This window comes from Ictidomys tridecemlineatus, chromosome 4, assembly GCF_052094955.1.
Source record: "Ictidomys tridecemlineatus isolate mIctTri1 chromosome 4, mIctTri1.hap1, whole genome shotgun sequence".
NCBI lineage: Eukaryota > Metazoa > Chordata > Mammalia > Rodentia > Sciuridae > Ictidomys > Ictidomys tridecemlineatus.
In genome coordinates, this window is record NC_135480.1 from 104,595,050 (window position 1) to 104,607,817 (window position 12,768).

General features: G+C 40.4%; 1 protein-coding gene across 1 annotated transcript in view; it reads left to right on the forward strand.

The window, feature by feature from the left end:
- Sorl1 (sortilin related receptor 1) overlaps positions 1–12,768 on the forward strand; it is a 163,196-nt gene that overhangs the window by 129,712 nt on the left and 20,716 nt on the right. The window contains exons 33-38 of the mRNA XM_078047182.1: positions 4,783–4,914; positions 5,589–5,715; positions 5,849–6,018; positions 9,323–9,435; positions 9,636–9,740; positions 10,492–10,564. Of these exons, the coding sequence (XP_077903308.1) occupies positions 4,783–4,914; positions 5,589–5,715; positions 5,849–6,018; positions 9,323–9,435; positions 9,636–9,740; positions 10,492–10,564 (720 nt within the window). The remainder of the gene's footprint in view (positions 1–4,782; positions 4,915–5,588; positions 5,716–5,848; positions 6,019–9,322; positions 9,436–9,635; positions 9,741–10,491; positions 10,565–12,768) is intronic.

Genomic DNA, 12,768 nt, shown 5'->3' on the forward strand with positions numbered 1-12,768 from the left:
TCCTTCTTTTTCATGAATGTCACTCTGCTTTCATCTTGGCTGTCTGAAGGAGCCTTTCTTTGTCCAAAAGTCAGGGAGTTTGATAAGTTGCTTCCTAGGGGTCTTTGTTTCAAAAAATACCCTTTGACTTTTCCACTTTTTCAATTTGCAAGCTAGGGTGATTTTTGTTTGTTTGGTTTGCTTTTTTCTTGGAAGCTGTGAAGGATCCCATTATTAACCTTCTGCTCTTGGTCAGTGATCAGGACCTGAATAAATTCAGATGCTTTTGGGGGAAGAACCCCTGTATATCATTGCACCTGCTCTTGTCACGTGGAACTTGGGAACCAGGAAGATTCGATTCTATTGCCTTATTTATTTGTATTTGTTTCATTATTATGCCTTTCTGCTTTCTTACCTTTTTGGGGATCTTTTTTTATTTTTCTCTTTGCTTTATCCTAAGCAGTCTTCTTCAAGCTGCTGCTACTTTGCTCTGTTTGCTGTTAGAATCATTTCTGATTCTTTGTAAATGGCCCTGCTCTATTTAAAAGGTCATTACTAGATTGGATGAAAATTTGGAAAGCATGCTTGTTACATTTGCAGGTAATGCAGAGTCAACAAAAGCACTTATTTTCTGGTAAAATAATCAGGACTCAAAAAGAAAAATGAACACTTGGTAAGGGAAATGTACCTTCCATTATTCTCATGTAAATTATATATTTTTTTCACTGAATTGTTAATTACCTTGTGATTTTGGTATTGTCTCCATTGTAGAGATAGGAAAATTGAGGCTCTAAGAGAGTCTTCCAGTCAGTACCAGACTGGGATATTTATCTAGATAGAAGGTCATGATGTTTCTGCTATGATGTCTGTATAGAGAGGTTTTTTTTTAATGCCAAGATAAGAAACAATTTATCATAGAAGAAAAATTTCTCATCCAAAATATAGAAATCTATACAACTTTGCCACAATCAATATACATGAACATTACAAACTTATACCAGTTCATAATTTACCAAATAAAAGATGACTAACAAAGTTCACAAAAATAGATGGTGGTTTGTGGAAAAGACTTTTACCCAATTAAGTGTGTAGAGATTTTATCAGAGAAGAATACACCAAACCTAACAGAGAAATCAAAGAGGACTTAGTACAAAAGTCTACACTTATGTTAAAATAATGAATGCAGTGGGCCTCTGGGACATTAAAAGAGCAGAGCAGGTTGATCCCACACTCACCAAAGTGATAGAACATCTGAGCCAAGTAAGAGATCATATGACAAGGTGAACGTTAAAAATAACCAACAAAGAGGCAAAGACCTACAGTGTTCCTCCTGGTGATAGTAACCTATTAATTGGCATTCTTTAAATCTGTGTTTTCAGGCTGTTTCAAAGTTGTCTTATTCACAAGGATGTTGCTTAATTCAGGGTCTTAAAATCAAGATGTGCTGTCTCCACAATTTTCCTAAATCCATTAATCCGATCACCTTATCAAAAACAAAATGGCATGAGTGTGGCATGATTCCTCTCAGAGAAGCTGGCCCCTGCTGGCCACTACTTCTGTTCTAAGTGCCCATCCACCATCTCTTTAATAATCATTTAAGAATTTGCAGAGGTTAATGGCAACCTTATTTCCAGAATCTCAAATCTGGGTTTTCTTGCCTTTGGAGTTTTGAGATATATTTTATAAGGAAGCCTCAAACATCTTTAACAATTCTACTCAGCTGTTGTTTGGCAATAGTTTTTGCATATTCTTATCAAGTGGTAGACGTCTGTGATGGGAATCTTGTGTTTTCCAAGTGGTCCCCTTCTGAGCAGTATCCCTCTCTGACTGTCCTGTATGAAGTGGCTTCACTGCCCGCCCCTTTAACTCAGACACCATTACTCTATGTTCTTTTGTGGCTCTTACATTATCTGAAATGACTTATTTGTTGGTTGGCTTGTTTGTAGCTTCTCTCAAGAGAAGATAATCTCTTTGACAGTAGGTGCCTTGTCTTTCCTATACATGTTCTTAGTGCCTGGAGCTGTTCCTGATGCCTGCAGGACCTCCTTTAATGCTCAGTGCATGGGAGGGTGAAGTCTGTCTTGGGATCCTGAGACTGTTACAGCAGTGGTTCTTCAACTTTTTTGTAGAACTCCAGTATGCTTGTATATGTAATGCAGTTGTCCACCCGCCCCCCCGCCCCAAGACAAACCATTTTCAGCTCAGTGTATAATAGATTTCTGTAATACAATGATTTTCTTGAAGTGTGGGATTATGGTTTGTGAAGAGCCTCATAAGTGGTTTTTGTAGTTCCCTTCTCCCTTTGTATCTGCAGATTCTGTATCTGTTTATTTAAATAATTGTGGAGTGAAAAAAATATGTATTTACATACATATATAAAATGTATTTATACTGAACATGTATAGACTTTGGTTCTTGTCATTATTCTATAAACAAAACAGTATAATACTGATTTACAAAGCATTTACATTGCAATAAGTATTATAAGCAATCTAGGGAAGATTTAACGTATACAAGAGGATGTGTGTGAGTTATATGCACAAACTGTGCCATTTTATATAGGGGACTTGAGCATATTTGGAGTTTGGTGTCTGCAGGGATCCTCCAGCCAATCTTCTGCAAATGGTGTGGGACCATTGCACTGTATTAACTTTTTTTTTTTTTAAAGCAAGTACTAAGTTGAAACCATCCTAGAGACTCATGCAGTGTTATTAATTCTTTTGTATGAAAATTCATCAATTGAGAACAATTATTAAGTGTTCCATTCCTGCTCTCACTACCTTTCTCCCTGGCAATCCTCATATCTTTTTGCCTCTAAGAAAATATTCCTGGATCCTTTATCCATTTCTGTTGACCATCCTGGTGGTTCTCCTATGAACACTATGCAATTTCTCTACCTCTGTCTCAAAGAGTGGTTCTGGCCAGCAGAGGTTCTCAGCCTGGCCAATTTTCCTGATTCACACGGGAGCTTTTAAATAATTCATCTGCTGAGCTCCTACTATGCTCTGCTACAGGAGGTTTGGGGCAAGTCCAGGAGTCTGTACACTTTAGAAGTTCCTTAGGAGACTGTTAAAGAATTACTGCTGTTGATTCTTTGCTCTTAGATGACTACAGTGACTGAGAAGTCCTTTTGGTAATTTCTTTTTCTATTAATACCCTGGAATAGAATTTAGAGAGTGTGATTAAAGAAATTTATTTAAACTATTTTAGATGAAGCTTTTTTTTTTTTTTGACCTGGAGTGTAGGCATGGTTCATCATGTTGATATAAATGGTATAGTCATGTATGGTAGAGTGCATGTATTTATTTGCACATGGGATGGAGGGTAAGAGCTACCACGAGTTTTGTTCCTGAATCCCAATGGAGAAGTTATAGTCCGGGCTCAGGAAACCAAGATAGAATCCCAACATAAGATCTGGACAAACACAGGGGCTAGAGTGCATATCGGTTTTCCGGCCACTGTAATGAATTACCTCAGACTGAGTATCATGGAACAACACTTTTATTTTTCTGATAGTTCTCTGAGTCTGAAATCTGACACGGTGTCACTGGGCTAAAACCAAGGTGACGGCGGGGCAGTTCCTCTGGAGGCTCTAGGGGAGAATCTGTTTCATTGCTTTTGTCAGTTTCTGGGGCTGCCCTCTAGAGGCTCATGGCTTCTGCCTCCACCTGAGAGTCAGCAGCGCTGGATCTCTGGGACCCTCCTCCTGTCTTTACAAAATCTGCCTCTGGCCACATCCAGGAAAGGGTCTCACCTTGAAGAACCCATGTGGCTACATGGGACCATCTAAAAATCCAGACCGGACTTCCTTCATCAAAGTCCTTTATTTAATCGCATCTGTGAAGCCCCTTTTGCTAAGCAAAGTAACTTACCGGCAGGTTCCAGGAATGAGGATGTGAAAGTCTTTGACTTGGGAGTGCAAGGTTAATTTTAGTTGCTGACTTTGGGTCTCTGGCATAGCCCTTCCTTGTCTGGGCTGGGGTAGGCAGCTTGGGTCTGGATAATGAAGGCCTGAAGTACCTGCATCTGGGCCTGGCCCTGATCATCCTTGGGCAGCAGATTTGCTCCCCATCGCCATTCCCTCCTTTACTCTTCCTTTAGTGTCATTTGCAATTGCATTGTTACCACTGCCTTTCTAGAGCCTTCCATGCTGGAGAGAAGATGAAGTTTTGGTTAGTAGCCTGCTATAGTTACATAACTCTTAACTGACTTTACCTTTATTTTGCATTATTTCTTTTTCTATGAAAATATTTTGAAACTTATACAATTAAAAATACTTCATCAAGTGGGCACACCTCTCAACATTATTGTGATACATCTCATTATTTTTATTACTCAAGCCAGAAGTCAGAGTGTCATTCTAGGATCTAAGAATAGAACAGAGTAATTAGTACTGTGGAGTTCTAGCTACAGCTTGTTGGTACCTGCCAGGAACCACTTAGGTGCTTGATCTCACTAGCTCCCTGCAGACCCAATAGCTGTAGAATTGTCACCCACTTTTCATAGGAGAACTGCACTTTGGTGATATTAAGCAGCTTGCTCAAGCTTACACAGAATGAAGACTTAAACCCTAGTTTGCCTCCAAGTCTCACATCCTTCCTGAAGGGAGATCCAGTTGTTAACAATGAGTCAGATGGTGCAGTGTCACTGGTGCACGTTCTCCTCCACATTACAGAAAGGTATTTTGAAGCAGAAGTTGATTAGCTGAAAGAATTCAAACTACTTTTTCTAACCATGGGTGAACCTGGACCTTCGGTGCAAATTGGTCCTTCCCCAGGTTCAGGAAGGCTCTTTGTGTTTCAGCCACACACAGCACCTTGACCTGTATGAGCAGAGAGTTCAAGTGTGAGGATGGTGAGGCCTGCATTGTACTCTCGGAGCGCTGTGATGGTTTCCTGGACTGCTCGGATGAGAGTGACGAGGCGGCCTGCAGTGGTGAGTAACTTGCACACTGTGGGTGCTTCTAGCTTGGAGCTTCTAGAACTTTCCCTAAGTCTGAAAATGAGGGTTGGGGCACAGCTCAGTGGTGGAGCACTTGCCTAGCATATGCAAGGCCTGGAATTCCATCCCTAGCACAGCAAAACACAAAACAGAATCTGGAACTGAAATGGATTTGTGCCCCGCTTCGTGGCACCAAGTGAGCTGAGGCCTGGCCTATCTCTGATATAACTTCCCTCTACCTCCTACCTTTTGGTGAAGGGGATGGTCTTGGATTTATCTTCAACAGACTTCTTGCCTTTTGCTGATATGCCACTGCTTTCTCAGAGCCTCAAACTGTTGATGGGATTAACTCAGTCCTCCCTGGAGAGTATTTAGTGGTACATCCTGCTATGGCATTGTCCATGAACTTGCAATGTTCTCTTTTAGAATCAAGTTTAAATTGCCTTGGGCAGGAAGGAGGTGAAATGCCAGGAACAATAACATGATTGGAAATGTGGGAACCCTAGGGAAGGTTGTAGAGGGAGGTGTGAGCTATATTTTCTGGAATTTCTTTTCAGTCAGTGATTGTGATCTCCTGACAATTTAGAATGCAGCAGCCCTGCTTAAAAGCCGGGGTTCTTTGAAATTTGAGAATTTATAAGATATAACTTTACTCCTTATCTCTTCAGATGAGTTAACTGTATACAAAGTACAGAATCTTCAGTGGACAGCTGACTTCTCTGGGGATGTAACTTTGACCTGGATGAGGCCCAAAAAAATGCCATCTGCTTCTTGTGTATATACTGTCTACTACAGGTGGGTCCCATCTCTGCCGTGGTCCTTGTTGCCACTGGATGATCCGTAAATTCTCTTGTGATAATCATTCTGGGGCTCTTGATTAGCCATCCATGCCACTTGGCTGAGACACTATCTTTGTTGTTTTGGCCAGGGTGGTTGGAGAGAGCATATGGAAGACTCTGGAGACTCACAGCAACAAAACAAACACTGTGTTGAAAGTCTTGAAACCTGACACCACATATCAAGTTAAAGTACAGGTTCAATGTCTGAGCAAGGCGCACAACACCAATGACTTTGTGACCCTGCGGACTCCAGAAGGGTGTAAGTTATAATCTTATTTTTGTGGCAATTACAGGACCTCATGTGGGATGTTGAACAGGTTTTTCCATGGATGCTCAGGAATGCGGAGACATACTTACCTGTGCCTTATCTGTGCAGAAGTCTTGTGGCTAAGTTCTGTGGTCTTGCCTGAGCTGTTTGACATTTATTCTTAGCATGGCAGAGGATGCTCTTGCACCCTAAGATAGGATTCTCTCCACCATTGCCCTCTTGTGTCTCTTGTCATGTCATTTCCCTTGCTTAGGACCTCATCGTCATTGAAATACGAGGCATGTCAGTAGTTTTGTGACTGAGCTTTAAAGAAATTTGCCAAAATCATGTTTCTGAGAGAGCTCCCTGCTTTCTCCTTTCAGAGTAGCGCACTTGATGATGATGTGCTTGTTCTCTTCATTTTCCCTGTTGCCTGAAGTATCTTGAATACATATCACTCATTAAGGAGTCTGTTGTGGTGGTGACCATATTCATTTGGATGTAGAATTTCTGTGATGTTAGAATTAGTCTTATTCCTTGACAGTCATGCCCACGGGTCTGTTCTGTGGTATGCGAGGCTGAGGCAGCAGAGGCTGTCATTGACAATTAAGATCACAGCATTGAAGTCCAGGGCAGTGGTGACTCGGCCTGCCAGGTGATCCCATCCTGCAGCCCTGTGGACGTGTGACCATCGGACTCGACTGAGCCCTGATCTGATGTGTGGACAGCAAACCTTACAATCTGGAAGAATAGGAAATGTATCTTGTCAAAGTAGAGAAAATAAGCTAACAGACTTCGTAGTGGGTAGGTCTCAGTACCTAGATTCCTTCTTTTTCTAGAAGGAAAAAGATTCCTTCTTTTTCCTTTTTTTTTGCATTTCTGGGACATAATGTGTGTTTTTTTAAAATTAGAGTATATAATATTATATATAATATTGAGGTTCATTTTGACATATAAGCATAGAATACAATTTTCTCCCATTCAGTATTAAGTGCTTCCTCTTTCCCTCCTTCTCCCACTCACTTTCCTTTCCTCTATTCTACTGGTCTTTTTTCTATTTATAGTATCTTTCTTTTTTTTTTTTTTTTTTTTAAACTACCAATCTGTATTCCCTCTTATTTTTGTTTTAAGCTCAGGAAAATTCTTCTAGCTGACCACTATGTGATTCGGAAGTTAACTCTCTTTTAAAATATAATTTGTACAAGATGAAGTGTCCATATTTGTGGGGTATACATTTCAATACGTGTATATATATGTAATGATATTATATGATAGGTGATGGTAGCTTATCCGTCACCTCAGACATTTGTTGTTTTTTTGTGTTGGGAACATTTAGTCTCCTTCTACTACCTGTTTTGAAATACTCAGTTAGTCGTCGTTATCCATAGTTACCCTGCTGTGCTGTCCTTCTGTCCAGCTGCACTGTGTATCTGCTCACCACTTTGCATCTTTCCCTCACCCTCCATCCTCCTCAGCCTCTGGTTGCCACTAGGAGATGAGGTTTTTAGTTTTTCAGTTTCTGTATGTAAGCGAGAACATGCAGTATTTGTCTTGCTGCACCTGGCTTATTTCACTTAACATAATGTCCTCTAGGCTCATTCATGTTGTTAATTTCATTCTTGTGGTTTAATGATATTCCATTGTGTATGCGTGTGTGTGCGTGTGTGTGTACAAACCGTGTTTTCTTTATCCAGTCATTCCTCACCTGGCTTCTGGGTTGGTTTCATATCTTGTCTGTTGTGAATAGTGTGCAGTGAACCCGGGAGTGTGGGAACTTCTTTGACATATTGATTCCCTCCTGTTCTTTGGCTTCTCCTCAGGAGTGGGCTTGTTGGATCTTGGGGTAGTTCTGTTGGTAATTTTTTTGAGAAACTTCTATGCTGTTTGCCATAATGACTGCATTGATTTGTGGTATTCCCCCCAGCAGCTTAGAATTACCCTTTCTCTGTATCTTTGCCAGCATTTTAAATTTTTTGTCTTTCGATAATGGCCGTTCTAACTGGGGTAACATGATACGTCATTGTGATTTTGATTATCATTACCTTGATGATTAGAGATTAGCTTTTTTTTAAAAAAAATTTACTTGTTGGCCACTTGAATATGTTCTTTTGAGAAATGTCTAATTAACCATTTTTTATCAGATTTTTTTTTTTTTTGCATTTGAATTGTTGAAGTCTTTGTGTATTCTGACTATTAATTCCCTTGTTGGATGAATAGGGTGTCCCATCACTCTAATAATTATTTTATTTATTCCGTAGAAGATTTTTATTGTTACTGTTTTTTTGACAAATGAGACATGTAACCTCTAAATTTTTACTTTTGTGGCAGTGTTTTTTTGGGTCATATTATTAAAACGGATTCTTTGCCCAGACCATTGTGCTAAAGTATTCCCCTGTGTTTTCTTTTAGTTTCATAGTTTGGGGAATATTACATTTAAGTCTTGGATCTGTTTCAGACAGAAAGAAATCCAGTTTCATTTTTCTGCACATGAATTTATTGAAGAAACTATCCATTTATTGAAGCACCATTTATTGAAGAAACTATCCTTTCTTCATTGTATGTTCTTGGGGCCTTTGTCAAATATCAGTTGGTGTAAATATGTGGACTCACTCCTAGATTCTATGTTCTGTTGGTCTGTGTGTCTCTCTTTATGCTTTATGCTAGTGCCTTACTCTTTTGATTTCTAAAGCTTTGCAATGCATTCAGCTTTGTGGGGTTTTTGTTTGTTTGTTTGTTTGTTTTTGGTGTATGTGTGTGTGTGTACATTTGGCCACTTAGGATCTTCTATGACTTCATACAAATTTTAGAAGGATTTTTTTTTCTTTTAATATGAAGAACATTGTTGGTATTCTGATAGAGATTGCACTGAATCTGTAGATTGCTTTAGGTAGTATGTTCATTTTAGCAATATTAATTCTACCAGTTCATGAATGTCTCTGTGTGTGTGTGTGTGTGTGTGTGCGCTCGCGTGCATGTGTGTCCTCTTCAGTTTCTTTCATCAGTATTTTATAGCTTTCATTGTAGAGCTCTTTTACCTCACCTTCTTAGTTAAATTTATTTCTTATATTTATCTATTAATTTTTGGTTGCTATTGTAAATGAGATTGATTTCTTAATTTCTTTTCAAGCAAGTTTGTTGGTGGTTTGAAGAAATGCTACCAGTTTTGTATGTTGATCTTGTATCCTGCAACTTTACTGAATTCATTTAGCACTTGCAGTAGTTTTTTGCACCCTCCAGAGACTCTTGTGATCTGTGTATGAGATCATGTCTTCTGCACACAGGGATAGCTTGACTTGCAAGTTGCCTCTTTTTATAGTGCCAGATGCCCCTCGAAATCTCCAGCTATCACTCCACAGGGAAGCAGAAGGTGTGATTGTTGGCCACTGGACTCCTCCCATCCACACCCACGGTCTCATTCGTGAGTACATTGTAAGTACCTTCCAGGAGAGGACATGAATGTCAGGGTGATAGAGATTTCTGTGTTGATTTGCCATAATTTTGTGGATAATGACCCACCTGTCAGAACATCTGGTACCCCACTTTCTCCTTTCCTGACCTGCCACTTTATAAGATAATAGGGTGTTCTAGACCTCTGGTTATTTTTAATCATTTTTTCCTTCTCATTTTAGGTAGAATACAGCAGAAGTGGTTCTAAGATGTGGGCCTCCCAGAGAGCTGCTAGTAACTCTACAGAAATAAAGAACTTACTGGTCAACGTTCTGTACACCGTCAGAGTGAGTATTCACAGCTATCCTGGCCCTCTGGTCAGTCTTGGAAACTAGAGACATGTCTCCATTTCATGAGCACTCCGTGCTTACTTTTAAGAGTGCGTATTGTTAGTCCATAAAATACCCAGCTCCTTGTCCTGAGGAGGGAAGCAGACTTCCCACAGATAATCAAGCACTTAGGCAATGCGGCTTTCCCAGCTTGTAACCAGATTTTCTGCTAGCTTTCCAGCACCTATAACTTTTGCACATATCCTTTTCTGCTTATCTTTAGCCCCAGGGTGAGGCAGAGCTATTGATAAATGGCATTTATAAACTGATTTTGTGAGGTTCTTATGACATGTAATGTTACCTTTAACAGAAGATAGATTTTTGTGTAAAGCATGTTTGAGACCATTACATGCACCACCTCCAGAAACCCTCTTGTACTAATTTCCCCAATACCCCTATTATATATCTGTGCATTTAGAACTTGGATACCCATACATACACACTGGCCATTAGAAAAACCTTGACATGTGTCTATCAAGAGCAATTTTATAATCTTGGGACTATCATGATTTACTTTGCCCAGGCTCCTTCCCTTTGTTTCTTCCCCCCCTCATTTCAATTGCTGGGACCCCTGAACTTCACAGGTCACTCTCTATATAATTTTTTCCACCCTCATTGCCAAAATTTCACCCCTTTAGCTCATTTAGAATTCTTGCCATATGGTGTTATTGCCTTTATTTCATACTAATTCACACTCTAATTTGAAAAGGTGGCTGCGGTGACTAGTCGTGGAATAGGAAACTGGAGCGATTCTAAATCCATTACCACCATAAAAGGAAAAGGTAAATGATTCTACCAGCATTTGCAGATTTAGAGAAGATAGGAGCCCTTTGGAAATGACCTTCAGTATGACTGGAAAGGAGCAGCGTAGATTAGAAAACTTCACACAGCTTCTTTCTCCCCAGCACATGCACACTTCTGGGTATCTCCAGGTGCTTTAGATAGCAGAAGTCTTTTTACATAACTATTGAGTGTATTTCTCCTCCTAGAATTGAAGGGATTTCCAAAGCCAGCAGGCCCATCCTTTTATGAACATGTATAATAGCTAAATAGAAGGAGTCCTCCTTCTCACTAAAGATGGAGATGGTTCTGTACATGTTCGTTTGTGGTGTCTTAAAGAAAGGTCCACGCTGGGGTCTGCGACTTCTCCCACTCACACCGACAAACTGTCAATGGTGGTTTCTAGCATTAGGGCTGACCTTGGGCATTCTGAGTGTGCACTCTTTTGTGTACATCAGCTCACCTAGTTGATCCTTTAGAACAGCTACCAGATTAGGCAAGAAGTGGAAAGAGGATGTCACTTCCCGCAGGCCACACAATCAGTGAGTGACATGCTTGGGACTGGAACCTGACATGCCTGACTCTGAAGCCTGTGCTGTTTCTTAACCATCATGCTACACGCTACCCTCTGGGCTGAGCCACGTGTGACCCACTGGGCTTCTCTGCTTGCTGGGGTGGCTGGCTTGTCATTTTGCATGTGTGCCTCATGAGGACTGAGTTCTGGTCTGTTTTCTCCACTCTGTCACTAGTATCAAAGAAAACAGTGTTGGTGTGTAAGTGAACTGAAGCATCTGAGGGTTCTGGTACATGTTGGGAGATGGACAGTAGCTCATCTTTCTGAATGGTTTTTCTCAGCCATGGCACCAAGGACTTTCATTCTTGGACTTGGAAATATAAAAATCACATGAACTCTGTGGTGTGGAACATGATTGGGGGACTTTGCTTTACCCAGAGCCTGTGAGACAAAAGCTCTGAGACATCAAGAGTCACTCTGATCCCCTCTAAAATCTGCAATGTGGAGGTCAGGGCACAAGGCAGCCAGACTTAGCACTGCCAGTCGATTGTGATAGGCAGAATGCTTGCAGGTGTTGGAGAAAGCATGCTGCTGGATTCACCATCCATTAGTTTTTAGGCGTATTCTTTCTCTCCAAAAAATCTGGTTCAAAACATTCTGGCCATCTGTACCTAATAGAAGGGATTTTTGTAAAGCGAGAGACTTCCTTGAGCTTTGTAGGCACAAGTCTTACCTGCACTTAAAAATCTCAGGGGGTGGTTGCTTTTCTTAAGCTTTTTCTCTCTGATTTTGATGAGTTTCAGCTCCTCACATGGGTTTTGGTTAGAGTAGGTACAGAAACAACTGTGCTGTGTCAACAAGTATTGTGAGATATCTGTGACCTGGGATCATAACATAAGAAGATGAAGGTCAAAGGCAGCAGTGGTATCAGCCAGAATGCAGGTTCATTAGCGAATGTGGAGGATTGGTAATAACAGCCATGGAGGACCCACCTGTTAATGAGCTCTTTTGGTATAGTAAGCACCATGCTTCTTGTTTACTTGAGTTCATAGAGATAAGTATTTTTATCCTCATTTAGTAGCTGAAGAAACTGGGCTTTGAAGAAAATTGTGACATGTCTCTGATTACCATGATTTTAATTTGGGTTGGCTTTAATACAACATCCTTGCTGTTGTACTCTGATTTGGATTTCTGAAACTTCTCACACTCTTTCTTCTGGTTATTGTGTTTTCCTCAAGCCCAGTTTCATGATCTGTTTATCATTTGGAGGGACTCCTGCAGATTTTGACACATCTCTTTTGCCACCAGATATTACCCACTACTTTGAATCTCTCTAGCCTTTCCTATATAAGGGGCATATGTGCTGAGAATCTCATAAACACATTCATTTAAATGGTGTCTTCTGGTCACACATATCCAGTGGGACCATCTTGAATTACGCTGGCCTCAGCAGTGACAGATTTCTGTGGGCAGACCTTCCAATGATTGCACCATGCTGATCTGTTGACCTAAGGGTGGTCTTTTCTCTGGACTGCTCTCTCCTTGCCTACCTCAGCTCTCAGATTGAGCTCTGATCTTTTAGATAGTGCCAGTTGCTTACAAGCTCTTTAATCTTCCATAAATGAAACTATTAGAAAGGGATCATGAGTTAAGTGGTAGGCACTATACATTCATAGAAATGTGTATCTTTAG